The sequence below is a fragment of the Cebidichthys violaceus genome, unplaced genomic scaffold, assembly GCF_023349555.1.
Source record: "Cebidichthys violaceus isolate CVI_PGR_0920_01 unplaced genomic scaffold, fCebVio1.0.p SCAF_81, whole genome shotgun sequence".
NCBI lineage: Eukaryota > Metazoa > Chordata > Actinopteri > Perciformes > Stichaeidae > Cebidichthys > Cebidichthys violaceus.
The window spans coordinates 416,805-441,788 of record NW_027176966.1 but is presented as its reverse complement, the minus strand read 5'-3'; the positions used below and the strand labels follow the sequence as shown (position 1 = coordinate 441,788).

The 24,984-nt window shown below is 43.9% G+C and overlaps 4 protein-coding genes across 10 annotated transcripts in view; 2 read left to right on the top strand and 2 right to left on the bottom strand.

Moving 5' to 3' along the window:
• The window catches only part of rgl2 (ral guanine nucleotide dissociation stimulator-like 2), a 26,549-nt gene extending 24,854 nt beyond the window's left edge, over positions 1-1,695 (top strand). For all 6 annotated transcript variants that reach the window (XM_068702155.1, XM_068702154.1, XM_068702153.1 and 3 more), the window contains 3 exons: positions 75-299; positions 527-641; positions 836-1,695. In XM_068702155.1, the coding sequence (XP_068558256.1) occupies positions 75-299; positions 527-641; positions 836-1,017 (522 nt within the window). In that variant the 3' untranslated portion in view covers positions 1,018-1,695. The remainder of the gene's footprint in view (positions 1-74; positions 300-526; positions 642-835) is intronic.
• Positions 1,696-3,885: 2,190 nt separating this feature from the next.
• On the bottom strand, positions 3,886-13,200 carry dnase2 (deoxyribonuclease II, lysosomal). The gene is made up of 7 exons (XM_068702167.1): positions 12,923-13,200; positions 12,073-12,170; positions 11,738-11,906; positions 10,749-10,845; positions 10,157-10,321; positions 6,980-7,198; positions 3,886-6,777 (listed from the first exon to the last, which is right to left on the bottom strand). The coding sequence occupies exons 1-7, from the start codon at positions 12,950-12,952 to the stop codon at positions 6,413-6,415; spliced, it is 1,143 nt and encodes a 380-aa protein (XP_068558268.1). The 5' UTR covers positions 12,953-13,200; the 3' UTR covers positions 3,886-6,412.
• Positions 13,201-15,202: 2,002 nt separating this feature from the next.
• Positions 15,203-18,372, bottom strand: LOC137866339 (G-protein-signaling modulator 1). 2 transcript variants are annotated; one of them, XM_068702160.1, is made up of 5 exons: positions 17,973-18,372; positions 16,976-17,519; positions 16,525-16,693; positions 15,986-16,227; positions 15,203-15,865 (listed from the first exon to the last, which is right to left on the bottom strand). In XM_068702160.1, exons 2-5 carry the CDS (start codon positions 17,453-17,455, stop codon positions 15,725-15,727), a joined length of 1,032 nt encoding a protein of 343 aa, XP_068558261.1. In that variant the 5' UTR covers positions 17,456-17,519; positions 17,973-18,372; the 3' UTR covers positions 15,203-15,724. The 2 variants fall into 2 exon arrangements, with proteins under 2 accessions (XP_068558261.1, XP_068558262.1); XM_068702161.1 differs by lacking the exon at positions 17,973-18,372 and having other exon boundaries at positions 16,976-17,623.
• Positions 18,373-18,574: 202 nt separating this feature from the next.
• Positions 18,575-24,839, top strand: pbx2 (pre-B-cell leukemia homeobox 2). The gene is made up of 8 exons (XM_068702159.1): positions 18,575-19,173; positions 19,875-19,948; positions 20,908-21,152; positions 21,751-21,941; positions 22,509-22,644; positions 22,822-22,963; positions 23,591-23,685; positions 23,891-24,839. Exons 1-8 carry the CDS (start codon positions 18,926-18,928, stop codon positions 23,969-23,971), a joined length of 1,212 nt encoding a protein of 403 aa, XP_068558260.1. The 5' UTR covers positions 18,575-18,925; the 3' UTR covers positions 23,972-24,839.
• The last annotated feature ends 145 nt before the right edge of the window (positions 24,840-24,984 follow it).

Below are 24,984 nucleotides of genomic sequence, written 5' to 3'. Positions count from 1 at the left end.
GGTCTGAACTTGATTGAGAAACGATCCCCTCTCGATTATCACCAGCACCGTTGCTTTTCGTTTTGGAATTGCAGCACATGAGATCTCCGTCCGTGTCCTGCCTGGATGTCGACACGTCTTCTTCAACCAATGAATCCACCCCTGCCGCGCTGACTCCGTCCACTCCGGCAAAATCGCACCGACGATCGGTCTCCTGCGGCAACAACCCCCCCAATAACATCCAGGGGTCGGGGCCCGACATGCGAATCATCAGGATACGGATGGACCTGCAGGATGGAAACCTGTACCGAAGCATACTGGTACCAACTCAAACCGGTTGAATCTAATCAGCAGCAGCAGCAGCGGGACTGTAGAGAAATGCTTGTGTCCCGAATTATCTACAACATGCTGCACTTAGAGCTCGTCTGCAAAGGATCCCGTAATGATACTTATCAGAATCAGATCCTCAGGATACGATGGGCCGGGGATATCATTAGTGCGAATCACGCTGTCCTCTTGTCATCGTTATCCTCCTCTCTCCCCTCAGGTCACGAGCAATGACAAGACCCCCACTGTGATCGGCTCTGCCTTAGAGAAGCACAGTCAGGACCCCAAACAGACGCCCAGATACGAGCTGATCCAACTTCTGCCTGAAGGAAAAGGTAAAGACGAACGCAACGCCCATTGCACATGTACATGGCATTTCTGCAGCAGTTTCACCATTAGGTGGCGTATTTCTGTTGTCCAAATGGAGACAAAACTGAGATCATGTTGAGATTTTTTTTTTTTGCATTTATCGTAATTTGTGGTTAATTTCAGGGTCTGTTTTTTTGTCTCTCTTCTACTCGTCTCGCAGAACTGGTCATCCCTGCTACAGGAAACGTCTTCTACGCCATGTCGTCATCGAGCGTTGACTTCCTGTTGAGGAGGAAAGGCGGGAACACTCCTCTGGGCTCACAGCCGATCAACACGGAGACGAGCGCCACCTTTCCTCGAATCAAGGCCAAGGGGAGGAGACTGGTCAGGACACTATTTTGACGTCCGGGTTTTGTCCTTCAACCCAACTTTGTCCACAAAGCGACGGCGGATTTTCTCTCTTCAGTGAATGTGGCCTTCCGCACATGCCTTTCTCCGCCGTTGCTCCTTCAAAAGCTTGTTCTACCAAAAAAAAAAACACCAACGCCAGGACCAAGTCTTAATCGACAACTCCAACATGTCATACCTCCAGCTGCCCTGCTGCGTCCAGCAGAGCGTCTGCTGCTGAAGAGCGGTCGTCAGTTTCCCTCTTTTCCAAACAGTATGCATTACTAAGTTACACCCAGAGGAAGAGCAATGGAAGCCTTTTAACTCTGTGCTTTTGGTGCTGGCTCTCGAGTCCCAGTCAGGTAGCACTTCATTTATCGTCTTTCATTCTTACTTAATGAATAAGATCTTTTTTTTTTCTTCTTTTTTTTAAATTGCCTACAACCACCAGGAAATCCCCTGCTGTTGTGTGTCGCGAGTGACATTTCTAAATGTTAAAAAAAAACACATTTAATTGGTCGGAACGTCTGCGATCACCTGAGATGCCGTTGCAGGATTAAGGTAAAGCGTGTTTTTAATGGGGAAGAAGCCTAGTGAAATCTAAATATACGGAGTCCGTCAGGTCCTGGTTCTGATAAACCGGCGCACACACGAGGAAGACACTGCAAGTGCAACCCATAGCTTGTCAAATGAGACACATATATATATATACATATATATATATATACACATATATATATATACATATATATAGATATATATATACATATATATATATACATATATATATATACATATATATATACATATATATATATACATATATATATATATATACACATATATATATATATATACATATACATACATATATATATATATATATATATATATACATATATATATATATATATATATATATATATATATATATATATATATATATATATATATATGTATATATGTATATATATACATATATACATATATATATATATATATATATATATATATGTATATATGTATATATATACATATATACATATATATATATATATATACACATATATATACATATATATATATATATACATATATATACATATATATATATATATATACATATATATACATATATATATATACATATATATATATATACATATATATATATACATATATATATATATATACATATATATACATATATATATATACATATATATATATATACACATATATATATATATATACATATACATATATATACATATATATACATATATATACATATATATATATATATATATATATATATACATATATATATACATATATATATATATATATATACATATATATATATATATATATGTGTGTTTTGTATATATTTTGTACGTCTGTATGATGTCAACATTGTGTTTACGCTGGCGAGGAGCACTGGGTCCACGTGTCCGAATTGTCTAATTCACAAAAGAAAGAAAAAAAAAAAAAAAGTGCATCAAGTACCTGCAGTCATTACTCCATGCAGATGCTCATTTCGACAGTTAAAGCTGCAGTAATCGATCTTTTAGTAATACAAATTCATTCAATTTGCTATTCATATTGTGAAAGGGGCTGCTTGTATTGACTAACCTAAAAAAAAAAAAAAAAAAAAAAGATCATCCCTGAAAGCTCAATCGTTTTTTTTTTGGGCCTTTTATAGCGTTGGAAACGTACTTCATGGTTCATTCTCATAGCTGTTATCAACCCTGTTTCCAGTAGCTCAGATAATCCAGTGTGTGTGTGTGTGTGTGTGTGTGTGTGTGTGTGTGTGTGTGTGTGTGTGTGTGTGTGTGTGTGTGTGTGTGTGTGTGTGTGTGTGTGTGTGCGATACTTGAACCGGCAGACACACAAAGTTAGCGGCTAGCTAGTGGAAACAACTGGAACATCTATCTGCTAAAGAGACCCAAAAAGAGAGCGATGCGCACTTATTTTATCAGACGGACAGAAACACAACTCCAGATCAATACTTCCTCTTCGGCCTGATGTTTTATGTCGTCAGACGTTCACTAACGAGGTAACTGTACTAACTTTTTATCAGCCGTCATTCAGCTCGTTTGGAGTTCTTCTGACCCCTAGTGGCCAAAGGTTGATGATTGCAGCACTTTCAAAAGCTCGTGGCTTTGCTTCAGTTTATCCTCGCAGCAGCTTAAACATCAGGTATGGAAAATGAAAAACAATACAGCACCACTACTAGGTCTGAACAGGTCGAGCTCAGCTTAAATCATGCAGATTACACAGCTCAGCAGGATGCATCTTCACTGTTTACATACTTCCAGTGTCGTGGTGTGAATGAGCATGTGTAGGTTTGAAAAGCTCTTTCTGTTCGTTCGTTTGTTTTATAAATCTGGACTTTGATAAAAAAAAAGGTCGTGTGACCTCTGGTTGTATCTGCTCAGTGCTGGTGAGGCCTCCATGCGGGGCTGAGGCACGAGCGCAGAGGGGACCAGGGAGAGGATTCTGGGTAATAATAGATGACGTGTGCTAGCGTTGTGCTACGCTACCGATTGTTTTAGTGCCTTTTCTGGAACAGAATGCACACCTTCCCTCGTGTTTGCATTAGAATGTAAACAGTACAGCGGTCGCCTCCTGTGCTGCGTAGTGTCACATCAAAGCTATTTATGCACTACATACAGGATGTCCTATTTTTGTGTTAATAAATTTACTTTTATATGAATTTCATTGCTTTTGACTGATGTCGACGTATATTTTCCGTGCTGCGGAGTATCCCGTAAACATAATTAAAGCTGTCTGTACACGTCGGATACACACATTTCTATTTTTCTCATGGATGCGGTGAACGAAGCAAGACGAATTTAGACATCAGCGACAACAAATACGCCTGTTTTAGTCTCTTTTTTTATTTTTATTCAGATTCAAGAAAGCCAGCACCTTTATCTTCAAGCTTAATCAAGGAATGTGACACAACTGTAAAATCTAGGACACATTAAAAAAACAAACAGAGGCTACGTATGTCAGAGGAGCACATTAGAAATTCACAAACACTCATACAACCCAGTTAATAACACAAGCATTCATGAAACACAAAGTATTAAAGCATCCCTCACACCTGAATATATATATTTTAGAATAAAATAAAACACATTGCACCTTTTAAACAGACCACGATCATGCTAGTGACCCAGCACTGTTTGCAACGTTGACTCTTTAGTTTCAGTTAAAAGAATACCCGGCGCTTTTAAAAGACACTTGAACAAATGCTTTCATTTAAAGTGGCCCTTTGAGGGTTTTTGTGGGGTTTTTTTCAAAACGAACACAATATTTCCCAGAAAGCCCTCTGCTTTCTGTCAGATTTGACTAATTGTCCCCCTCCAGCGTTGTTCTGTATGCATTACGTTTGAAGAGGAGGGTGCGGCAGCCGTTGATAGCGGCCCATAATCGTTGTGAACAAGCAAATGAAGTAAAATGCTTTTCTGTGCCTTAAAGGCCGCCGGAAACACATTTCCTCTTACTGTGAATGATGGGGTCCCACGTGAGCACACTATGTTCTGCCAAAGATGGGTCACTTCCAGGTATTTTAACTCTGCATTTCTTTTCTCTGCGCTCTTTGCGCTGGTTTAAAAATGGGCGGGGCTTGGTTTGAATAATGTGATGTCACATACTTCCATGCACCAATCAAGATTTAGGAACACAGTGCTGATTAATTGAGGGTTTTTTTTAACCTCTTCGAACCGAGCGCCCCCGCCGGTGGGGGCGGAGCATGCATCCAAAAATGAATCCACTCATAACGTTCACTCATCAGTAACGAATATAACGATGCCGCATAGCTGCTCAAACTGCAGCTCCTGCGCTACAAAGTCATCTCAGCTGTTTGTACGAACTCCAAACACAACATGTGACAAAGCTACGTATAACACCAAGTAACACGATCGATATAGCGCCACCTAGGCAGTCCCACTCGCCACATTTATACCAATAACGTTTTGAAAAATGAATTCAATGCTAACACCCGTTAGCTCAGGAGATCGCTAGCGAACAGACGATCGCGGCTATTTTTTCACATTCCGCTACGACACAGCCTCGCAGTTTTACTTACTAAACAAAGCCGTCATCATAATCCGCATAATCGAACACATCATAAACCAGCTCCTTACTTTGAGATGTTCTGCAGCAAAAAAAAAAATGAATCCGTTCATGTTTACTGTCTATCTGCGCAGCTCATTCGTCTCTACCTGGATTCAAAGCCGGCGCTGCCGTCGTGTGCGTGCTAACGGAAAGGGGCGGGGTTATACGTCTCAGCAAATCGGATTTGAAAAATTTGACACTCGGGTAGTTTTTATTTTATGATTGGCTAACAGATTCTGTCATTCAAAGTCACGTTAGGTTGTTTCAACAGAGCAGGCTGTGGAACGTTCATTGGGTCAAATCGGCCCTTAAGGAGGTTAAAAAAACTGGAATTCAGACGATAAAATCCCATGGATGACAGATATGAACAGTCTCAGAGAGGATCCAGGCTCTCAACATGATGGATAGATTGAATTGAACACTATTAGTGATAAAAGAAGTGAAATATAGAATTATATAGTACATCAAATTACAATGAAACAGCTGGAACAAAATTACATTTTGGTTGACCTCGTCTGACCTCTCCGTACTAGATCAAGATGTACTAGATAAAGCTTCACTTTATCAAAGTAAACATTCGTTTAGAGACCCTCAACATATAGTTCTATGATCTGGGAGAGCTGGAAAGCTCATATCTACATGAATTCTAATAAAGAAATATCTTGAAATTGCTTTTTTTTCCCCATTCGAAAATTAGAATTTTCAATTTGTGCTGTGTTACATCTTAATCTGCTCTTAACCAGTAACATATATACTGATATTTACACATATCAACACATCTCACAAGTGTTGGGCACGCTATTTTCGAGCTGAGGGCCTCGGTCTAGGGTCCAAGCGGTTTTAATGCAATAAATAATACCTATAGATGATTGTTTTCAACCTTTAGTCATAAGTGTTCAATGTTGCAGAGAAGTGCTTTAAAGCAACCCGTCTTAATATGTCGGCTGGAGTGTGTATTGCATCACCCACGTGCACGTTTCCTCATGCACAGAGTGCAGATAAAGCCACGCCTGAAAACCATAGCATTAAAAGTGGTCAAAACCTCCACAGGGAACCTTGAAGAAAGTGATTGTAACATCTCAGGACTATCGCCAAGATCATTCATTTAAAATGCTAAACATGCATGATTTCAAATTGATCTCACCAGACGTTAAAAGACAATCACTTTGTAACAAATTTGTGCAAACGCTTAGCTTATAAAAGCCCCACTTGCCGGATATAATCTGAGCCTTAAGAACCCATGACGGCCCTCTCCTTTACCCAATCGGGCTCCAGCAGGGTGTCAACACTGGATCGTCCCTCCCGCGCAAGCCTCACACTGCAGCGCCGCCGTCCGGTAAGCCTTCCACACCACCGGGTCCTGCAGACACACCGTGCCGCCGCCTCGCCTCTCCTCCGCCTTGTTCCGGTTTATGTCTCCCACGCACACCCAGCCTCCCCCGGACCCGGCCTCCTTGGGGCTGACGGCCCACTTGGAGTGGTCCTGGCTGGCCTTGAAGGTGAACGTCTGCCCCGGGTTGATGAGCGTGATGTCCAGGACCTTCCAGCCCAGCGAGCAGTTGGAGGGTAGGATGCCCGTGGAGTGAATCCAGAACTGGACCAGGAGGTCTGACCGGAGGCTGGGGGCCACCCAGGAGTGGTACAGGTCTGGTGAGGCAGAGAGGGGAGATGGATGGGAACAGGTTTTTATTATTTCTGTCTGTAAATTGTCTGCAGGGTGAATAATAATAATTATTATTATTTGGCCTCTTTATACCTGCAAAGAAAGTCACGATGAGGCTGCCACAAGATGAACTGTGGCCAGAACAAGCTTGAAAACGCTTTTTTTTTTATTGCTCCAAAGTCGTACCTTGGTCAAAAGAAGACCCTTTGGCAAAGCTGATGAACTTGGTTCCGTCCTTTGAGGTCAGAGTCACGCTGCGGTTGGAGACAGGTTTCACGTGTGGAAAGATGTGACCAGACGGGTGTTTTTTCCCACAGACGGCAGCCAGCGCGGGCACCAGGGACGCCAAGGACTCGGGGACGTCGCAGTCGTACACATTAGGCTGATTGATCAGAAGCTGCTCCCCTGATGGACAAAAACTAATTAGATTTAAGGCAAACGCTGCTACCGGCGCCCCGGGATCACTGTATGGGTTCAGTATAGTAAACGAGCAGCGCTGTCTTGGTGACATTGGTGCGGAGGCCTATCAATAACTTGCAGTGCAACAGATGATAGAAAGATAATATAACTATAGAGGCTGTGAAAGGATTTTACTCTTTACTGTAATGAGAGAAATCCATGAATCGGCGTTATGTTATTTATGTACGTCTACAATATGTAAATTGTTCCTTTATTGGCCTGTATCATACAAACTATAAAATAGTACACCATTGCTACACATTCAACACTACACACTTAACTCTGATTCTAACACAAACACATTATGCACTTCAGCTTACGGTCTTTCAAGGAGCTCCATTGGGACTGCAACTGACAATTACTTTCATTATTGATTAACCACTCCATTGTTTCCTGCTTAACCGATTCATCATTTAGTCCACCACATGTCAGTAAATGGTGAAAAATGACCATCACAAGTTCTCATAGTCCAAAAATGACTTTTCATCTAGCGACACCATGGTTTGACATTTTTGTTCTTTAGTGAAATATCTCTCCCCCTTTGGGATTAATTGTAATAATGTCGGTGATCCCCTGACGTTTCACCATCATGAGGTTTAATACTTTGGTTTGTAACCAAACTGATGACAATCCCATCAGCCTCAGTTGACGGCTAATTAGCAAATGTTAGCATGCTAACACGCTAAGATGGGGAACATGGTAAATATTATAGCTGCTAAACATCAGCATGTTAGCATTGTCCCTGTGAGCATGTCAGCGTGCTGACCACAGAGGCGTGGCTTAAGACTCTTGTTGCCTCGTAAATTATTTTTAATCAACCGTTAAAATAGTTTCAGTTCATATCAAATGACTGTTCCAATAATCGGCTTTCCGTTTCGTCAATAACTCCATGCATGAAACATCAGCAGTTGAGCCAATCAAATCAATAATTGAGCTAATTAAAAACCTAAACGAGCATATATCTCTGACAACATACTAGTCTTCACAAATTGAATACCCTATGTATTTATGAACTCGTTAGAGAAATCTCTGTTTCCTCTTATTAATGTGCACTTTCAAGGTGCCCTAAAATGAAACATGACACCTTCCTGTGTTTGACATCATTGGGTGTCCTCGTTAGCCCGGACTCCATCTCACTCTGAGCATCAGAGCCTCACGAGAGAGCCTCACGAGAGAGCCTCACGAGAGAGCCTCACGAGAGAGCCTCACGAGAGAGGCCTCACGAGAGAGCCTCACGAGAGAGCCTCACGAAGGAGGCCTCACGAAGGAGGCCTCACGAGAGAGCCTCACGAGAGAGCCTCACGAGAGAGCCTCACGAGAGAGGCCTCACGAGAGAGCCTCACGAGAGAGACTCACGAGAGAGCCTCACGAGAGAGACTCACGAGAGAGGCCTCACGAGAGAGCCTCACGAGAGAGGCCTCACGAGAGAGACTCTCTCAAGAGAGAGGCCTCACGAGAGAGACTCACGAGAGCCTCACGAGAGAGACTCACGAGAGCCTCACGAGAGGAGAGCCTCACGAGAGAGCCTCACGAGAGAGCCTCACGAGAGAGCCTCACGAGAGAGGCATCACGAGAGAGCCTCACGAGAGAGCCTCACGAGAGAGGCTCACGAGAGACGCCTCACGAGAGAGCCTCACGAGAGAGGCCTCACGAGAGAGGCCTCACGAGAGAGGCCTCACGAGAGGAGAGCCTCACGAGAGGAGAGCCTCACGAGAGGAGAGCCTCACGAGAGAGCCTCACGAGAGGCCTCACGAGAGGAGAGCCTCACGAGAGGCCTCACGACAGAGCCTCACGAGAGGAGAGCCTCACGAGAGAGCCTCACGAGAGAGCCTCACGAGAGGAGAGCCTCACGAGAGAGCCTCACGAGAGAGACTCACGAGAGGAGAGCCTCACGACAGGAGAGCCTCACGAGAGGAGAGCCTCACGAGAGAGACTCACAAGAGAGACTCAAAAGAGAGACTCACGAGAGGAGAGCCTCACGAGAGAGAGCCTCTGAAGGAGCGAACGCGTGCCGCAGTGTGAAGGCCAGTATCTCTATGGTAACGCGCCTCAATCTAATAACATTACCCCGGGCACTGCCATAGCAACTGTGCGAACTTCTGAATCAGGCAGCACGTTGACATGGCGATGACACCTGTCTATGCTGATTATCTGGGATCTGCATTATCTTGTTGTAGTTGTGTCAAAACCTGACAGGATTGTGAAGTACTGGGGGGGGCGAGACAATAACGACCAAAGAAATCCCTTTTTAAGATGAGACAGGAGGACAAATAGTTACGGTTTCAGTCTTAGAAACAGCATTAAAGGGAAACTAAGACTCACGTGCTGAAACCTGTTTTCACTAAGCAGCTCCTTAAGGCAGAGCAGCATCAGGGAAACTCTTATACATGTAATACGTATCATTATAGGTTTAATAGACTTTGTCTTCCCTGAAGAAGCACCATTACATTGGCAGGGGATTACACGATTGGCTGATATGATAACTTGTAATTTAAATCTAACTCAAATGGAAGGAGTCTCTGTATTTATGAACGTCTGTCCTTGAATGTTCTCGACAACCGTTCATCCGGTCGACTTCGCTCTTGGCGGGTGTCTTGCTCAGGACCCAAGGAAGCGCAGCGTCGAGTGTTTAGTCGTTTGGATGAGCGGTTCTCGAAATAACCTCATTTCAGAAGCTACTGGTATTGCTCCATTTAGCAGAATATTACTTTTTTTTACCAAAATAAATATGAGTTTTAAAAGGAATTCCTACTGAATTAAAGTAAATTCATTCCCTCATATATAATAGCAGTCAGGGAATGAATCGTTATCAGCTCCCAGGTCTCACATCGCAATTGTGATCTAATACCTTCATCATCGTCACCCGTGTATTTGTACAGCCTCACGGCGGGACTCCAGTCTTACCGATGGTCTGGAAGCGGTCGAGCGGGTAGGTAACGCAGATAAAGTTTTGCCCGTTGGTCACACCGCTGCTGGGGTAGTAATACCGTCCTGCCTGGCGTACGGGCGGGAAGTGGGGCGTGCTGTGGACCAACCAGAAGCCCTGGTTTTTATCCAGCAGGACAACACCTGAGGAGACAGAGACGTGAAGACCGTCAGCGACAAGCATCAAGGTTTCCACCTCCAGATGTTTAGAGTCAAAACTAAATCAACTGCGCTCATTCATCAGGTTGACCTCTAAACAGAGGAGCTGCATATACTCAGGTGACCATTCTCTGTATTTTTGGCAACTCTTAAGAGTCTCTTCTACTTCTACTTGTTTTATATGTATTTCCATGTATGGATGTATGGAATACAAGGTGTATAATGATGCTTGATTTATGAAACATTTAGTTTCATACAGTGTTGCAATAGACTTTGTCATTTTTTTAGTTTTTGCACAATTTTACACAAAGTACAAACGTGCCCATATCTGCTGATTTTGAGTACAGAGCCAAATCTGTTGAAGCCTATCTGGGCTCTGCAGGTGTTGGAGCTGGACCGCTGTGGTGTTCACCTTTAGTGTGCCCCCCGTTGCTGTTGCCAACCCATCCATTAGCAACGTCCTCAGCCGGCTTCTGGTCATTGTAAAGGATGTACGCTACCTCTGTGTTCTGTGAAGAGGACAGAGGTTCACTGAGATTCAAAAACGTTGGTCTTGGGCACGTACCGAACACGAGAAACACACACACACACACACACACACACACACACACACACACACACACACACACACACACACACCTCAACTGAAAAACACAATAAAGCAGAAAACACTGTTAAGTTGATGTGTACAGTCACGTGTGTTTTGTGTGATCCTGCTGCTGAAACAACTATATCATCGTACACACAGCTGTTCAGAGACAGTCAACAAGTAACTTTCAGTTCCCATTTCTTAATCTGATATAATATGCCAAGTTGTCATTGCAGACGTTTGTTTTTTTTTTTAACATTGAATTGGTCTTTTTTTTATAAAATGAGGAAGTCTGCAGGGAAACAGCAGAAGCAGGCAAAACTAAATCAAATCTGCTGATGTCTGGAAGAAACCGCAAGTATCTCCTTCTGATATTTCTTGGCTAAATGTAGTTTTATTATATTATGGACATTAAAGAAAAGTGGAAAAAAAATCTAATATTAATACCCCAGGAAGATGTACAACCACTATGGCAAATGCTAATGAGGATTTAGATAAATAATCTGGGGTTTTTTTTTAAGGATATCATTTGCATTTTAGGGACCTGTCAAATAAAAAGTGACGTCCTGTCTGTCATAAAAATAAAATGATGACTTTGGTCTGGCCATTTAACATGAATCACGCATGCATTTGAAAACGTGAATAATAAGGAATTGAAAACTATAATAACTCTGTATCGCATGCACCTGGGTGATTTCTCAGACAATTTACTCCAATTCTCGGTAAAAAACCAAACTGCGCTCACTACGTTTAGTTTCAGTATTTGTTCCACTTCTTGTTCCAGAGGAAGAAGACACCTGGCGGGAACACACCTGTCCTTGTGAGTACAGTTGTCCGACTGTCCTGCCCAGAGCCCCCGTGGTGTCGTTCACCGTCTCCTTCCCTTTGGTCCATCCTTCACTCCCCCTCTCCAGCAGTAAATACATCTCACCCTGATGGGGAGACTTTTCATGTTCTTTCGGCAGCTTGTACATGTAGAACCTAACACGGAGGATGAGACAGTGAGTGCATCCGAGGAAGACATTCGGAAAGCTGTAAATGAGCTCAACACGACACTGGTTTGCAAATTGTTGTTTCTAAAACAAAACAAAGCAGACAATGTATTTATAAAAGATGGCTTTGTCCGGGACTACTGTCAATGAATTACCAATCAACAGCATCTCCTTGGTCGTTGTAGCAGGTGATTGGTGAAGTATCGCCCCCTAGTGGCACACAGAAGATCAGCAGGGACAGGAACAGAAGCATCTGAGAAGAAGAGACAGACTTATATTAATCATTACATATAATTATATTAATATACACACTGTATATACCTGCCATTTTTGCAATTAAAATCTGTCTTGAAAAGAGGTTACAAAAGTAATATCAGCAAAATAGGCTACTTAAAGTACCAAGTAAAGTAAAAGTACCCATCGTACACTATGACCCATTTCAGAATAATAAATATATATAATTGGATTAAAATATATACATTGATGCAGTCATATGCAATCATCCCTTTGATGCTGCAGCTGGTAAAAGCAGAGTAATCTATTACTATTGGATACACTTAATCTCAACTAATACATCTGGATTTATTTGTTTGTTTGTATTTTGTAATTCATAATGTAAATCTATAAAGTAACTAAAGATATATAAATGCACAATATTTCCCCCTCGTTTGAAGTTGCATATAATGGAAATACTCACGAAAAGTACAAATACCTCAAACACGTACTTGAATACAGCACGTTACTTGAGTAACGTTAAACGCACTTCTAACGTACATTCCCACACAGGTTCACTCAGGAAGCTTATTAGTTAACACAGCGAGTCTCCATCTTAAAACGGACGTAAATGCAGTGAACGACAGCTCAAACTGAACTTTAAAGTATGAATCACAGAAGACTTTAGCCTAAAGTTACTGCGAGTCGTGCCCATTGAGCTTGTTGCTGATATATAACCACTACAGGAGTGTAAAGTTACATGTAAAGCTTCATTGAACTACTTCTACTCACCTCTGGCTGAATGCGTGTTTCCTCATTCATGTCCTCAAAAGACTATAAACCTGATCTCTGCTTGAAGACGAGCTGTGGTTCGCAATCCCGAGCTAGTTTCAGCTTCATCCACATCCTTGTTTAACTCAAATCTGGGACCACAACAGCAAGGACGAGGAAGTGACGTCACGCAGCCGTTGGCTTCTTCAACAACACTCACGCGCTCAGACGTTTTCGCTACTGAACGTTTAAAATGTGCGAAACATCAATGGACAAAAAACAACATGGCCGAACTCTTAGACTGTATGTAAGAAGGTTGAACTTAAATGCTCCGTCAACTCTTCGCTCACGTCTTATCCTTCTTTAAGAGTCCTTGGTTTCAGTCAACTGACCAATGGCGTCACTCGGTGGGCGGGGCTACACCGAAAAATATGAATATATGAATATATTAATGGCCAAGTATGTAGACACATAACAAGGTATCTTTCAATGCACTCAGTGTACTTGTACACACATTGAGATAACAGCTAGGTACAAGGACAACAAAGCTGGAGAAATGAAGTTAAAATATAGACAGTACTATTATTATGTACAGGAGTATCTGGAAAATAGGTACATAAATGTAAAGCTAAATAAATACAAAAATAGTGATATTAATAGACAAATATTCATGTTTTCATTAACCATTTAAAAATGAGTAGCCTTCTTATAAATAAACAGATGTAATATTAAAGTTATTAAATATAGGTTGATATGATCTATGGGGGCAGGATAACTATACTGTATCAGTATCCAATACTTTAAAATATTTCATAAATGTCCCCAGTTTCAGTATAAATGAGACGTGTTTTCCACGTCTTGGGTGGAACAGCCTCTGAAACTATCCAGCTTGTAGAGACAGTAGACCTCTGCAGTTAAGTTAGAGTGCAGGTTTAACTGGAGGTTTCACAGAACTAAACACTCGTGAAACCACCACACAGGAAGGGACTCTCAGTCAGCCATCTGAAATAAAATGAAGAATGGCAAACGCATGTTGACTTGGTCAACACCATACAAATGATGCTGTGTATTGACCCAACCTATAGGCAGAGGTGTTGAACTCTTACCACCTTAAAAGTGGAACTAGAATCTGGATAGTTGTTGTTTCTTCCTGTTAGACTCTTTCACAATTTTGATGTGGTTTATTTCTCGTTAGATGCTTTTCTTCTCCTCCTCTGTTCCTCTTCTCGTTTATCTACCATTTGATCATTTGGAGCGTTATGCCGAGAAAACAGCTGGTTACGTGAGAGAAGGACGACTCACCAAGAACGGGAACTACATCGTAACCATGAACCTTTCATGTGAAGTCTAACCTTTTTAGTTAGTTCATATGTCCATCGATCTCCCTTATGTACTTATGATTAAACAAAAAAGACATCACCTTGACAGACAATATTTGTGTGCTTCTAATGACTTACAATAAGTTTTCCCCCCCTTTTAAACATGGAGCTCAATCTGCAGTGTCGATCAAAACGTCGCTGCCACACATCACATAATTGAGTTCCGTTTGAGGAAGTGACACAGCTTCCTCTTGTCACCTCTAACTTTACTGATGCAGACCGACCAGGACTTCCTCAAAAACTTTTCCTCTGAGCTGAGAGGACGAAATCGGAGGAGTTGGATTATTGCATGCATGCAGCTTTTAAGTACATCAGGCCTTTAAAAAAAACAAAAAACAAGTTGCTGTTCTAATAGCAGCAAATACTGTAAAGCAGTGTTACTGACGGTGAACTTCCCAGTTAATACTATATTTATGAGTCAAACTGTCATTGATCGAGTCCTCTAATACATATTAATACTGACATTAAATGTGTACATTTCCTCTCCGCCTTTGGAATGCTGTAACGATCAATAAAAATGACAAAAGCCGAGGAACGTTGCGATAACGCCCGTTTTCAGTCCATTCATTCTGTGGAAAAGGGAACACCTTTATCTTTGCTGCATGAATGGAACAATAGCACCGTGTGTCTATCTATATCAGTGTTTTGATTCATGTTCTAAAGATTAGACACCATCCCACGTTTGTGGGAATGTGACTTGTGAGCAAAGGGAATGATGATTACTGATAAAAAAAAAAAGAAAAAAGAAGAGGTTTAACACATCCTCGTTAGCGTCCCTGCTAAAATGTTTGCGATTACAGGCTTGTGTGTCTGAGAGGTAAAAAAATAATCATAATGAGGGTATCATTAGAGCGCGTTAAATCCGTTTCTCTCCTGACAACATCGGAGACAAATTGAATAAATGGATAAGAATGCAAATGGCTCAGATAAACATTTTGTTTATTTTCTGGGAGGAGAATCATCGAGCTTACAGTCAAGCACTGTGTGGCCTTGGAGCTATTTTATCTCCTCAACGCCATTCCCTGGTGTGTCTAATGTCTGCTGTACAAACAAGGAGAGACAACAGAGATCAGTCGACTGCCTCCTCCGCATCGACAACGGGAAAAACACGCACATAATCACTCAAGCACTCGTCACATACACTCAATAAAATACGACGCTTTGCGACATAAGGAAGCATATCTGCTGATCCTATTTACTAGGAAAGAAAAGACTAACCGGCCGTAAACTTAACAACCTCATCGTTAACATCTCTCAAGTTGCGCTAAAAGCTCTGTTGCTCTGTTGTTGTTTTTTTGTTGCACTGACCAATGCTGTCGAGAGGGACGACAATTCCCCGAAAAACAAAGCATCATCGGGGTCAACGACAACAAAAACTTGTTTTTAACAGAAAATAGACTAAAACAAGGCTACGCTACTGCTCCCACTGTAGCCCCACATGTTCTCAGGTCAGCAGCATGCCCGGTAGTTCAGTCCTCTGCTCGTCCATGCGTCCCCCCTGGACCCTCAGGAGCAGGGAGAAGAAGTCCTCATCGTCCATGGGACCGGGAGCCCTGCTGCGCTGATCCTCCAGTCGGCCCTGGGCCTGCGGGTGGAAGGCAAGTGAGGAAATGAAGGCCTGACATGATGCATTTCATGCAAACAACAAGTCCCACTGTCACGGGACTTGTTGAAACCTTTAATCAGACTAGTTGCGATTGCTTACTTGTGTCGCGAGAATCATATTGTACAGGTCTTCTTTGGGCACGGGGACGGGTACTGGCGCCGGCGCGGGCCTTTTCACGAAAGAGAGCTGCTTAATGCTGCCTCTGAAACCTCTGGATTTGGGTTTGGGTGGACGAGACTTTTCGAGCTGCGCCCTCTGGTCATCCAGGCGGCGAGCCTGAGCGGTGGCCACCAGCTCGAAAAACTCCTCCTTCTGCAGCGAGGTCATGGAGGAGAACACCACTGCGGAGAATTGGGACAAAAGAGCTTCGACGGTCAGATGGAAGGGTTGACCTTAAGTGGTCCGCGGTCGCCGGAGAGAAGTGGAAACATGCCGTTTCAAAAACACTCTTGAGTCACCGAGTGCGGGGGCTTTCATGCAGTCTCAGCTTGATCAACATGAGTCAGCATCGTTACATGGAAACGAATGCAACAGCTGCAGCGGTTTCATCACTTTCACACTGAAAACAAAGTAGAGCTTCTCAAAGAGTAGTCGTCCCCCCCCCCCCCCCCCCCCCACACACACACACACACACACACCTCTGTTGGCCGGCTTGGAGGCGTTGGGCTCAGAGTGGCACCTCCTCCTCCTCATCATCCCACCCTCCAGCCTGAAGGAGCAGCGCTGGTCATTGAGCCGTCTCCCCTCCGTAAGGGTGCAGAGCAGCTCGTACAGGGCGTCCGGGAAGTCAGGAGTTAACCGGCGAGCCTGAGAAGAAGAAAAAAACGCGGGTAGGTGGTAGAAAAAAAAAAAAAGAAAAAAAAAAAAAAAGAGTAAGTAAAGGTGAGGAAAGGTTTTGTCAGCGAGTGGTACGGAATGTTTGTTGGCACAGCAGAAGAATTCACCCGACTCCTACGAACTCCCACATGCTCTGAAACATACCTGTGTTATTTCCACCACGAGATAGTTTTATCTCGTAGATTAAATGTACAAGCGGTAATCTCAGGGCATGTGACAAAACTAAAGCAAACACAACAACAGTCCACGAACCTTCTTTGGATCCTCTTCTTGGTTTTCTGTCCCGTCAGGTTGTTGCTCAGAGGAATTTAACCTCCTAATGTCCACTTGAGGGTCTTTTTGTGTTGCCATGTCACCCTCCGTGTCACCGGCTCTCTCTGGTTTCCTATTAATCCCCATCATCTCATGCGCCTGCCCTCCACTCTCGCCATCACCTCTGTTCTGTCCGTGCTCCTCTTCAGTCACAACAACCTCCCCCGTCTGGTCGCGCTCTGCGGCGGCTCGTTGCATCTCCGCTCCTTCCTGCTCTTCAAAACACATTTCTTTTCTCGCCGCATGGTCTCCGCTCTTGTCCTCTCCCGTGTGTTCCGCTTCCTTCTTCAGAGGCGTCTCCGCGCCGCGGCTCTGCGCGGCGACGAGTGAACCGCTCGCTGGCCCCCGTTCGGAGACGCTCTCGGCCATGTCGCCCTCCTCGGTGATGACGAGACGCTCCAGCAGCCCCTCTTCAGACATTTCAACTTTGATCTCTGTGCGGGTCCGGTAATCCACCCCCCTCCTCCCCTCCTTTTGTCAGCCCCTGACAAGAAGCCACACAGAAACAGGGTTTAAGGTCAAAGGCTTTTGCAGGACCCCATTGTTAATACTCACAACATTACATTTCTCAAATCTGAAGTTACTCGGAATAGACATGAAGACTGCTAGAGAGCAGCTGTGTGGGGTTTTCTCTCTCTCTCTCTCTCTCTCTCTCTCTCTCTCTCTCTCTCTCTCTCTCTCTTGCAAAGAAATGTATGAGAAACCAGTTTGACAGGTTCTAACACGTTTAAGCCAGGAAATCCACAAGTAAATCATATATTCCTCTTTGACTTTCTGCTTGACAACAAAAGTGTGTGACAGCATGATCGGAGAGGACAACCTCTTGTCGCTGATTGACTTCTGTTGTATATTCTGCCTAAAGTTTCACCGTAATTCGTGCCGTTTTGCCACAAAGGTTGCCTTGTAGAGTACACTACAACCGGGGATTCATTCTTACCTTTATTTCTTAAACTTTGTCTCTTCAAAGCATCATCCCTCGAGGTCACCACAGACGGAGCACAGCATGTTTGGCGTGTCACTTGTCTTGATAATATCTTTATGAAGAAGAAGAAGAAAAAGAAGAAGGAAACAAACAACAGCAAATGAAGAGTTTCACGTGCCGACGTGACAAGCTCTCGCCCTTTCTGTCTGCCTTGCTACCTTCTCTCACTACCTCTCCTCTCTTCCTGTTCCTCTTACCACAGCCCACCCTTATTTATTCGGCCCGCATCTGATAAGCCATGTTATTGTGACATATGGCTGTTAAAAAAAAAAAAGTAGAAGGAACCCTCATGGGGCACTTTGGCTAGTCTGGTCCAAATAAAAAGGATTTCGTCTTTTGAGATAAACTTTATTGAAAGAAAAAAAAAAAAAGCAGCTGCTGCTTTAACTGCTGCTCATTTGTTCATGACAGACCCGACTGCAACATGTTGAAACAGGCGCACAGTTCTCTTTTGACACTGATGTGGTTTTGGCACACTTCCTGTTGACTCGCAGCTAAAACGAGAAGTTAAGAGTCAGACAAGTGAGAGAAGCTGAGCCTGTCACGTTACCCCAGAGACATTCAAAAACACATTAAACGTTGCTGTTAATGCGTGTAACTAGGATAACAATAGAGCGCATGATCACCATTTTAATTAGTTTGATCTTATTCATATTGTTCCGTGACACACTCGCAGTTCTACTTTGTGAGAATGCAGAGCGCGTGCAGATGTTGTGTTGTTGTGGTTACGTTTAACCCAGCAGTGCTACTTCACTGTCGGCCGCACGCTGTGCAGCGTGTTGTTGACACGGCTTGTACCTTTTCCTGTCGATCGCTAGGGGATCCCTGCTCTGTGCTCCGATGCCCGTGTGTTGACTGTCTGTGAGCACAGTTTGGGCAGCAGTCGTCGCCACTGTGCGTCGCTGAAGATGTTGCAGCAGCAGCAGCAGCCTCTGACGGGCAACGGGCCCTCCAACGGCCGGGGACTCGGCGTGAGCGGCCACCCCGGGATGCATGCGCTTAACTCGGTTCACCAACCTTCCCAGCATCGGTCCGACGGGGGAGACTCGGGCCTCGAGGGCACAGAAAATGGACATGAAAACCGCAGAGATATCGGTGACATACTGCAGCAGATCATGACCATCACCGACCAAAGTTTGGACGAGGCACAAGCAAAGTTAGTATTAGCTTAGATTTTTTTTAATTTACCTATAGACGCTGCAACTGCTTTTTTTGTGCGTTTCCGCTTTGTCGACTAAGACTCGCATTGACAAAAAGTTTCGTGAACCCCAATCTTTTGTTTAGATTATTTAGCTAGTTGCTAACCAATTAGCAACGGGTTGCTAACGAAAACGAAGTAGTTTAGATATAACCTGTTCGGGCTCATATGTTGTTATGTTAGCCTGTGCTAATTGCTTCTCTGTTGACATTTACTAACATCTAACGTTATGTATTTTGGCAGCGGTGGTCTCAAACCTACGTTAACGTTAGCCACAGTTAGCTTGCTAGGCTGCGTCAACCGAGGCTAACTAGCTGCGGCTACAATGAGCAGCTAGCAGGCATTGGGCGCTAATGCAAACGTTAAATATGGAGCTTCCTGCACATGTTAACACCCAATTATTTGGGAACCAAATATTAAATTGCGACTGAATGTACTGACTGTCATTTACAGACATATTACCAGGGAACAGTTGCCCTCTTAGCACGTAGCTTGTCAGAAGCTAACTAAATTAGCCACGGGTAAGGTAAACGTAGCTGTTGGTTGGCCACTCACTTAATTTCTGTTTTTGTTTTGGTCAATTTGCATATCGACACTCTACCGCATGCTGACAGTTAGCCTGTTGTGCTGATGTTAGCGCTCTCTTTCTTTCTGCACAGGAAACATGCCCTCAACTGTCACCGAATGAAACCTGCGTTATTCAGCGTCCTGTGCGAGATCAAGGAAAAAACCGGTAACGTTGTTTTAAGATCATTTGTAATGTTGTCGGTGGTCAGCCATCATGCATTTAAAAAAAATTTAAAAAAATGTGAACCCGCCTTTGCTGCGTTTTTGATGTGCAGTGTGGGTTTTGTTTGCAGCGTTATTAGAATGTGTCGACAGTGTGTCATCAGAAACCAATACAATCATTACGCGACTATACACAATGCGTACCAGGAACATGACTCCGGTTGTCAGTAACTCAATATGTTGCAATGTCGAAACCGAATGTACAGGGGAGATGGACGTCTTTATGTTAAACACTATATGGTGTAAAAATAGAGACAAACGACAGTAGCTGGTCAAAGAGACAATACAATGCCCGCAGGACAATACAATACATGTTACATGTTGCTTGATAAGAGTACAGTACAGTAAATGTTACAGGAAAAATAGGTGGTGGTGAGTAATGCTGCTAGATATGTTCATGTATGATTTAAAAGATTATTTGACTTTATCCTTTGTTGTACAAAGCAACCTGTTTTTTTTTTTTGTTTTTTTTAAAGAAATACTTCCTAGAAATCTTAAATCTTAAAAAGACACTGTAGAGGTTGCTTTCAGTCCAGCGAAATTGCGCTGCACTCAGCCCGCAACAGGATGATCCGATAATAGATAACTATTGAGCAGATTGATTACTGCAAACAGGATGTGAGAGTGATGCACATAACGAGGCGATGGCACATTATCACTAAGTAGCGACGACCACACTTCCAAAACGCAGTGCATTCGTGTTTCTATTGAACCAAAAGTCAACTGTGACTCACGGTGTTGCACCGAAACAAGAAATGCGTGCATGAGTTCAGTAGTTGTACCGCCTTCAGTTGATGTGAATGCGAGATGCAGGGCATATTCACAGAGCAGATGTATGATACGACTGTACCTTAAAGCGACATTAACACGCATTCATACAATTGACATTTGTCTCATCGACAGGCCTGTCGATGAGGAACGCCCAGGAGGACGAGTCTCAGGATCCTCAGCTGGTGCGATTGGATAACATGCTGTTGGCGGAGGGTGTGGCGGGGCCCGAGAAGGGCGGCGGGGCCGCCGCCGCGGTGTCTGCTGCCACCAGCTCGGGAGGGATGTCGCCCGACAGCTCGCTCGAACACTCCGACTACAAAAGCAAGTTGAGCCAGATTCGCGGTATCTACCACACTGAGCTGGAGAAGTATGAGCAGGTACCGTGTCGCAACAGGAGACGAGCGCCGACACTGTCCGTACACGCTTGCTTGTACTAAAGCTGCTCGCCGGAAGCATAATCCAATGGCATGTTTGGTCTAGGGTGCAGTCACATAACTTTCCTTCCGCCGGGGAATACACTACTGTCTTTATGTTGCTAATCAAAACACCCCGGGTACAGGCTCCATGTCTCTGTAAGAACATCAGGGTGACGCACCTTCCGACCTGCACCAGAGCCCGGTTGTGTGCTATTATTCATAAACCCTGTTCCCCATGTTGTTTACCTACCTCTTGATTATTGTTTAAGTGGCCCGTTGAACGTGCTGCACATGTAAGACATAAAGCAACCCCTTTTTACAGGAAGGTTGTATAGAGTTCAGCTGCTTTACGGATGTACCACACCTTCTAGTATTCATGCTTTTACATGCTTACTGACAAGAACAGCAATACTAAGCCGCCACTTCTCTGAATGTTTCCTTTCTAAATCACATCAAACTAACATGAAATAATACACACAGCTTCATTGCTTTGCGCATTTCTGTCCTTCACTATTCGTCGTCTTATGCCCCCCCCACCCCCCACCCACCCCCCACCTAGGCATGCACGGAGTTCACCACCCACGTGATGAACCTGCTGAGGGAGCAGTCGCGCACGCGGCCCGTGACTCCGCGGGAGATTGAGCGCATGGTGGGCATCATCCACCGCAAGTTCAGCACCATCCAGACCCAGCTGAAGCAGAGCACTTGTGAGGCAGTCATGATCCTCAGGTCCCGCTTCCTCGATGCCAGGTAGTGTGTGTGTGTGTGTGTGTGTGTGTGTGTGTGTGTGTGTGTGTGTGTGTGTGTGTGTGTGTGTGTGTGTGTGTGTGTGTGTGTGTGTGTGTGTGTGTGTGTGTGTGTGTGTGTGTGTGCGTGCGTGCGTGCGTGCGTGCGTGCGTGCGTGCGTGCGTGCGCGCGCGCGTGCGCGCGCGCGCGGTTGTTGTTGTTGTTGTTTCTAAAAGGAATACTGACCTGAACTCCTTTTTGAGAAGGGTTGCACTGTGGCATTGAACAGGTTGCACCTTCCCCCCTTTTTGGATTCTCAACAATTATTATGGTTTTAAATGGTAAATGAGTGCAAAGAAATATAACGTGACAAACATCTTTGTTGAAATACTAATGCCCCTCTTTCTGATTTTCATATCAATATCCATATTTGCCCCTTTTTTTAAAGATAGGCTATATGTATGAGTGAATGCACAGAAAAGGCAGTGGGACCTTTTTGACCACATCTTAAAGTTAACTATTTTTTATCACGGTTGCTTTTTTTTTTTTTTTTTTTTTTTCAATACTTATCACCTGTTTGTGTCTCATCAGGCGCAAAAGGCGCAACTTCAGCAAGCAGGCCACAGAGGGCCTGAATGAGTATTTCTACTCCCACCTGTCCAACCCTTACCCCAGTGAAGAAGCCAAAGAGGATCTCGCCAAACTGTGTGGAATCACCGTCTCTCAGGTGAACCACTCACTGTACTTTTAGAAACCAGCAGCTTTGGGTTTAAAGGCGGTGACCAAATAAAGCAGCAGTGTTTCTGCACTCGGGCTTAAAGACACTGCCTTTGCTGGATTTAATGTTCAGGGTTGATCGGTCGTTCTCCTAACGTGTTCACTGAGTCTGGTATTTCGCTTCCAGGTGTGCAACTGGTTTGGCAACAAAAGAATTCGCTACAAGAAAAACATTGGCAAGTTCCAAGAGGAGGCCAACCTTTATGCCATGAAGACGGCCTTGGTGGTCAGACCGGGCGGCGATTCCCCGCACACCCCCAACTCCACAGGTACCAAAAAAAAAAAAGACGAGCGCAGCGACGGTGTGCAACCCGCTCGCCTCGATGCAGGTCCGCCCCTTCTTCTGACTCGTTGTAGTCCACGGACCCGGGAACTTGTCAATCACGCGGCGGAGCTGAACACAATGCATAACCCGAGGCTGAGGAAAGAAGGGACAATGCCCGGCGCTGTCGGGCATTGAGGAAGCAACAAAGACGACTTGTAATGCCAGTTTTGGGTGTTTTTGTTTTTGAACCGCTGCACAATTAAGTTTGCACTTGTTTTTCCTCCTTTCTTTTTTTCTTTTTTTTTTTTTTTACAGCATTGTTTTTAGCAACTTACAAGCTACAAGCCTCACTTTTCCTGCTAAAGCTCAGTTTGCTGCTGACTTTGAGCTATGAATGACTCGCAGTGTGACAGCTGAGACTGTAAGATGCTGGACACCGGTCGCAAACTGAGGCTTGATAAAATGCACATTATTGACCTTTTGATCCCTTTTGAAAGACATCCTGACTCGTCACATTTAAAGGCAATATAGTACACAATATAAAATTCCATTATACCTTTTAACAGCATGTTCATAGTGCTGGAACACTGAAACTGACTGAGGTTGCTCTCTTGTTTCTGTCTCTCTCAAGGATCTGGGTCCTTCTCTCTGTCCGGGTCAGCTGACCTGTTCCTCGGGGTTCCGCCTGTGAACGGCGAGCAGTCTGCTTACCAAGTTGGAGTGCAGGTACTTTAAACCGCTCGTGAAGTTAGTTCCACACACATTTACTACACGACCCGGATGGCCGGTGACTCAAATTCAGTGCCACGTCGCTGTTTTCCGAGCCGCCGTCGTGTTTGTCGCCGCTGCGTCGAGGCTTTCGTCCTAGAGAAGTAGGCGCGGCGTCATCTCTTAACCCCTTTGCCCACCCTTTTTTTTTTTCTTCTCTCAGTCTAACGGGAACTGGCAGGGTCGAAACTCGCCCCCGCCCGGCGCCTCGCCCCACAGCGACCACTCTGAGAACTCTGACTGAAGGCCACGCCCACTGACACAGAACGACAGCGACGGAAAGATTGGCGACAGAAAAGACAAGAAGAATGATATCACACTTCCCACTTGGCTGCGGTTGTTTTTGTACGTTGTTTGTTTGGTTTGACTATTTTAAATGTACGTTGTGTTTTTTCGTCTTTTCTCACCGCTCAGCGTGGGTCATTAGTATGTTTAGCTGAATGCACGGATGCTAGAGTGAAAGTGTGTGTGTGTGTGTGTGTGTGTGTGTGTGTGTGTGTGTGTGTGTGTGTGTGTGTGTGTGTGTGTGTGTGTGTGTGTGTGTGTGTGTGTGTGTGTGTGTGTGTGTGTGTGAGTGAGTGGTGTGCGTGCATGCAGGTGTGGTTTTATTATCAGGGTTGGAGGGTTTGTTTTCCACTAATTTTAACATGTTACTGAGGTGTGTTTGTGGTTGGGAAGGGGAGGACGGGCACAGCATTATTATTGTTTTTAGCACACTATATCATTATTATTATTATTATTATTATTATTATTAATATTATTGCTGTTTTATTATTAATGCTACAACTATTTTCATTTTAACAGCTCAGAAAGAGAGAATGCATTTAGTGAATGAGAGGGAAATAGAGAAAAATCCAAAGATTTTGTGCGTTTGTTTCTCTGTTTTGTTAGTTTTTTTTGTTTTTTTTGTTTCGTTTTTCTACCGGGCTGATGTGTCCCTGTAAAATGGATGAGGCGCGTGTGTGTGTGTGTGTGTGTGTGTGTGTGTGTGTGTGTGAGAGTCCATATCAGTGGTTTGAATGAGTATATCAACAGTGCTGTCTTTTTTCTGTACAGTGAAACACCTGTATTCTCTCTACCTCTTTTACAATAAAGACTCTCTGTATTCACAACCACATGGTGATCGCTCCAGGTTTGTGTAACCGGTCTTAAAGGCTTGAAGTGTTTAACCGAGCGCTGTTGAAGTGTTGGTTCGGTTACATAACTTGACCTCCCGACTGCTAGCCATGCAGATCGTTTTGATCTCCTTGTGAACTG

What these genes read in the sequence shown, in the direction of transcription:
- pbx2 (XM_068702159.1), top strand. Translation starts at nt 18,926, where the DNA reads ATGTTGCAGCAGCAGCAGCAGCCTCTGACGGGCAACGGGCCCTCCAAC. An exon ending in TTGGACGAGGCACAAGCAAA is followed by an intron (nt 19,174 to 19,874) that starts GTTAGTATTAGC and finishes CTTTCTGCACAG; the next exon opens with GAAACATGCCCTCAACTGTC. An exon ending in AGCTGGAGAAGTATGAGCAG is followed by an intron (nt 21,153 to 21,750) that starts GTACCGTGTCGC and finishes CCCCCCACCTAG; the next exon opens with GCATGCACGGAGTTCACCAC.
- dnase2 (XM_068702167.1), bottom strand. Translation starts at nt 12,952, where the DNA reads ATGAATGAGGAAACACGCATTCAGCCAGAG. An exon ending in AAACACGCATTCAGCCAGAG is followed by an intron (nt 12,171 to 12,922) that starts GTGAGTAGAAGT and finishes TCTTCTTCTCAG; the next exon opens with ATGCTTCTGTTCCTGTCCCT. An exon ending in CAACGGGGGGCACACTAAAG is followed by an intron (nt 10,322 to 10,748) that starts GTGAACACCACA and finishes CTGTCTCCTCAG; the next exon opens with GTGTTGTCCTGCTGGATAAA.
- LOC137866339 (XM_068702160.1), bottom strand. Translation starts at nt 17,455, where the DNA reads ATGTCTGAAGAGGGGCTGCTGGAGCGTCTCGTCATCACCGAGGAGGGC. An exon ending in AAGAAGAGGATCCAAAGAAG is followed by an intron (nt 16,694 to 16,975) that starts GTTCGTGGACTG and finishes TCTTCTTCTCAG; the next exon opens with GCTCGCCGGTTAACTCCTGA. An exon ending in CTCCAAGCCGGCCAACAGAG is followed by an intron (nt 16,228 to 16,524) that starts GTGTGTGTGTGT and finishes AATTCTCCGCAG; the next exon opens with TGGTGTTCTCCTCCATGACC.